This window comes from Capsicum annuum, chromosome 2, assembly GCF_002878395.1.
Source record: "Capsicum annuum cultivar UCD-10X-F1 chromosome 2, UCD10Xv1.1, whole genome shotgun sequence".
NCBI classification, from domain to species: Eukaryota; Viridiplantae; Streptophyta; class Magnoliopsida; order Solanales; family Solanaceae; genus Capsicum; species Capsicum annuum.
In genome coordinates this window covers 103,945,682-103,950,500 of record NC_061112.1, presented here as the reverse complement: position 1 = coordinate 103,950,500, position 4,819 = coordinate 103,945,682, and the positions used below count along the sequence as shown (strand labels likewise).

Here is a 4,819-nt window from a genome sequence, read left to right as displayed (position 1 = left end):
AACTCTGCAAAAGCATAGCAATTTCATCTCTTTTAACCAGCTTCTCCCTTTCCTTATTGATCCTCCAACCAATCTTCCAGTCCTCCACTATTTGTTTACTGTTGGTAAATTGATCAGCGCCAATAGGGAATGTAAGAAAAGGAATGCCAGCATATGCACCTTCCTTGATCGAATTCCATCCGCAATGCGACCAAAACCCGCCTACACTAGGATGGCACAGAACTTTCAATTGGTCGCACCAAGGCACAACGATTCCCTTGTTCCCTACTGCATCTGTAAGTAAGGAAGTATCCTCACGCGCCACCCAAAATGATCGGACACCGCTGCTGTGCACGCCCGCTATAATTTCATCCAACTGTTCTTTAGATACTGACATGAAACTTCCTTGGGATATGTATAGAACAGAGTCCTTAGGTTGATCATCAAGCCATGACAAGTAGTTTGAACTAGGCTGGTTAGTTTTGAATTCAGTATCGAAGTAAGGGATTGTTGGACCAACTGTGAAAATGGGAACTGGAAATTTAGCTCGTAAAGCCTCAATTACTTGAGATTCCAATGCTTCAATGGTGGTGAACAAGGCATATTGTGCTTTATTGACCGATTCCGATACAGCTTCGAGAAGAAAGGGCAACATCTTCCGGCGTTTGATGTTAAATGCGGATGGAAGATCCTTCACGCAAATTGGTTTAACCCCAGGAATGTGATTTACAACCTCTTCTCCTTGCTCTGTTCATCATGAAATTAATTGCCCGATTTGATGTAAGTTATTTTTTCTTCCAAAAAATATTTTCAAACATTGTTTGATTATATGTTAGAAGGATTTTTAGTTAGTTCTTGCAGATGAGTTTTTCAAGGGGAATTTTACCCCCTAAAAAGAGTTTTAAGTTTTTCTTTTTTCATGTAAAATGCATGTTCAATTTCCAAATATCATTTTTCAACTTTAATTTAAGAAGATATCACTAAATTCAGGTCTAAACACCTACTGAGAAACTCAACTTATATTACGTTTCCTGTTGCCATTTGCCAACATTGTAGTTAGTTAGGTAGACAGCAAACAAGGATGAATGTATCTACTAACAACGAAAATAAACGAATTTCATGAAATTTAATGGAAGCAAATGATATACTCCTACTACTTGTAGCAATTTTGTGAAGAATTTCACATCACTTATGGCTTAAAAATTCTACTTAAAAGTAAAGGGAGTATGGACTTATAGCTTTGGCTTTTAAGCAAAAGCCATGGGTTTGAAATTCTATCTTATGACTTTTAGGACCCGTTTGGTAGGGTAGATTATTTTCATAATCCATGGATTAAATGATGGGATTACTTAATACATTGTTTGGCAGCAATTTTGAAGTTATGTATAACTAATACATGAATTAGTTATACATCATACATGGTATTATAGAGTGTATAACTAATACATCCAATTTGATGGGATTAGTAATCCATGGATAAATATGTGTCAAGACAAAAACACCCTCAAATTTCTTTAATTCTTTTTCTAAATCTTTTCAATTTATTCAATGTGAATTATTTCTTTTCAATTTATCAAGATAATAATATCCCTCCAAATAATTTTAGTCATAAAAAACTATTCCATTAACTTAAAAAATACTTAATGGTCAAAATCCAAAAATAAATTGCATGATTGCATACAAACTTTAATTTTGTAAATAGGATATTCATAAATAAAATATTTTTTCTAATTATCTTTAACACTTTACGGAACACAAATTTATGTTAATAATAATTCTATTGTCTCATTCAAAAGTTACACGTATCTCCCTCAACGTAAGAACATCACAGAGTGGAAACAACAAATAAATGATGAACAAATAAAGAAAAGATAACAAAAAAATTTTTGTAAATGAATGATTGAATCTTAAAATTCCAAAGTAAATAATTAGTTATATTTTTATTTTTTTTCTTTTAAAAAAGAACAATAAAGTTTTGCAAAGAAAATACACAAAGTTATAATATGACAAGGGTATTTTTATAAACAAACAATATTCTTTTTAAAACATAACAATTCATATTGTTTTCAATACATCAAATCAAACACTGCATAAAAAATAATCTCCATATTACTAATCCCTGCACTATTAATCCCAGCATTACTAATACAACCCATTTAGTATTATCTTATACACTCTACCAAACTAGCCCGTATAGTTTATTTTGTCTTTTTTTTGACTTAAAAGCTTTGTTGTTTTACTCAAATATTATAAAAGTGCTTAAAAATTGTATTTAGCTTAAATATACTAAGATAAGTCAATTCAACCATGCTCTTAAAAGCTATTATCACGGTTTTTCCTAGACAACAATCTTGAAAGGATTCCTAAATTTCATGTTTAAATTAAATTGTTTAAAAAAATTAAAAAAAACTACAAAAAGTAAATTCAAAAATATTTATAGCCAAATAAGTATTCCAAAAAAAAGTAAAAACGTATATCAAAATATTATAAATAATACATTACTTCCTCCATTTCCTTTTAATCCATTTAAGAAAAATGTCCCCTTTCATTTTTTTTTTTAACAACTTTTTAGTTTTAACTTTTCATGTGCATATTTAGAACCACAAGATCGAATAAATTTTGATGCATTTAATATATCTTTAATTTAATACCATAACATTAAAAAGTCTTTTTTATTTTCTTAAATTTCGTGTCAGAACAAACTATGTCTTACTTTTTGAAATGGAAGTCAAACTAGGCAAACACCTCCTTAATAAATTCATAATCTTAGTTTTGCGATGCTTTGATCGGAAATATGTTTCTAACCATATCTCGCATCAAATCATAAGATCAACTCACAAGCTTATCTCTCCAGATCCACTCTAGACATAATATATCCATATCTGAATACGTTATTGTTGTTGTCGCAAACGGGTAAGGTTACTTGACATGATTTAATCTCTGAGTGCAAAATTTTGGGGAAAAAAGAAACAAGTACCTGTAAAATTGGCTTGAAAATGTGCATCAGCTAGTAGCAATTTATGGTGATAAAAAATGGAGAAAGCGGTAATAGACATGGTCCAAAATGAAGCCACCGGAATATTCCTCCGATCCCCAATACGGACGGCCCACGGCAATAATGTATCAGCTATAATCACATTGAGCTTTGGTAGCCCATCAAGTAAACTCTCAACTGGAGCTTCCATCTTAGTAAACACAGCTTCCACGAATCTCAACAAATCTAATTCGCTTCGATCCTTTTCTGGTGGAATTACATTTGGGATTGTATGAAATTGGATATTATCTGGTTTTGGCTCTGATTTCAAAAAGCTGAACCATTCTTTGGTTACAATAAAAGAGATTACTAGCTGAAGTTTTGGTGTGGTTGTAGCAATGAGCTTGCAAAAATTCATCAACGGATTGATGTGGCCTCTACCTGGATAGGGAATTACCAATATGTGGCAATAATATTTGGCTTGATCGACGTGGGCAATTTCCATTTCTTTTGATTCTTTTGCTTTATGAATCGGAGAAGCGAAAACTGGGGTTTTAGGACTGATAAAATTTGATCAGAAATGTGCCGTAGAGAGAAGGAAAAGGTTCTCTCAGAAAATGTCCTCTAGAAAACAAATTTCTTGTTTATTTTTTATTTTTTAAAACTCATAGTCATACATAAATAAAAATATTACTAGTATTTAATAATATTTTTATATATTCTACATAAAATACTTAAAAAACTATGAGAGATGGGGTAGAGTGTTGGAGTAGGAATGCTGGGATAGAGAGAGGGGATATGGAGGATGAGAGCAAAGATGAGGTGTCTTGAAGACTAGACAAACACAATTAGATTGGAATGCTACTTTTAAAACTTGTCTTTCCTATTCATATTAGAAAGTCAGTTTTTAACCAATAAAACATGAAAAAATTAACATATTTGAAGTCGTAATTTCTGGCATTGAAAGAATTTTGACAAGAAAAAATTGATCCTCAACTTTTAAGATGCTCATGTGGTAATTAACCTAGTAACACTTTATGGTGTAGGAGGAGATGGGGAGTTGGGCCTTGGGGTCACGAGGTTGGAATGATCTCAAATAAAAACTTATTACTACAAAAGTTTAGTCTAATCAAACATTGAGAAAAATGAAATATGTTCCTCCGTACCATTTCTCTGGTTGTTATTCATTCTCCAGTTCCTCTCTATATTCTAATATCCTTACCCTTTGTCCAGTAGATGCTTGATAAAATTCCTCTTCAGCAATGTTCATTTTCTCTCTACTCAAAGATTCAGCTACAATACATATAATTATGCGTATTTCTAATGCCCTTCAACCATGACACCACCCAAGTGGCCACTTTAAATTGTAGTAGTATCTAATTGTGTGCTTTCATTCTCCTTGCCTTTTGCTATGCTTTTTCCTGATATTCCTATGTTTCGTTGGTCGACTTCTAAGCTTCTGAGTAATCTATCACTATCTTCTACACAATTTGGATCCTTCTTCTCTTTGATTTTGACTATTTTATTTTATTGCCTTTGTAAATTTTTGTTTGCTTGGGTATTCTTTCCATTTATTTATTTATTCAACAAAAAGTAGTACTGCAGAAGTTTGGACAATATTACATGCTTAAAAGTTTACGGGAAAGAAAAAGCTGGATACGATTTCACAGGTGAAACATATTACAGGAATAATTTTTAAATTATTTAGTTCATACATTACATTTTCTGCATTAACTTTTTTATAAACCAAACATTATTGTCTTAGGCTGTGAGAAAGATCCCAAATAAACTTGCAAATATTTCCTTGACTGGCTCCGCCTTCAACTGCTTCTTGACAGATCTTCCTTATTTCCGTTGCTTTTTTCC

The 4,819-nt window shown here is 31.9% G+C and overlaps 1 protein-coding gene across 1 annotated transcript in view; it reads right to left on the bottom strand.

Annotated features, from left to right (window-relative positions):
• The window catches only part of LOC107857927 (UDP-glycosyltransferase 87A2), a 7,277-nt gene extending 3,145 nt beyond the window's left edge, over positions 1–4,132 (bottom strand). Inside the window, exons 1-2 of the mRNA XM_016702695.2 lie at positions 2,957–4,132; positions 4–726 (exon numbers count right to left, since the gene is read on the bottom strand). Coding sequence (XP_016558181.2) covers positions 4–726; positions 2,957–3,458 — 1,225 coding nt within the window. The 5' untranslated portion in view covers positions 3,459–4,132. The remainder of the gene's footprint in view (positions 1–3; positions 727–2,956) is intronic.
• Positions 4,133–4,819: the final 687 nt, after the last annotated feature.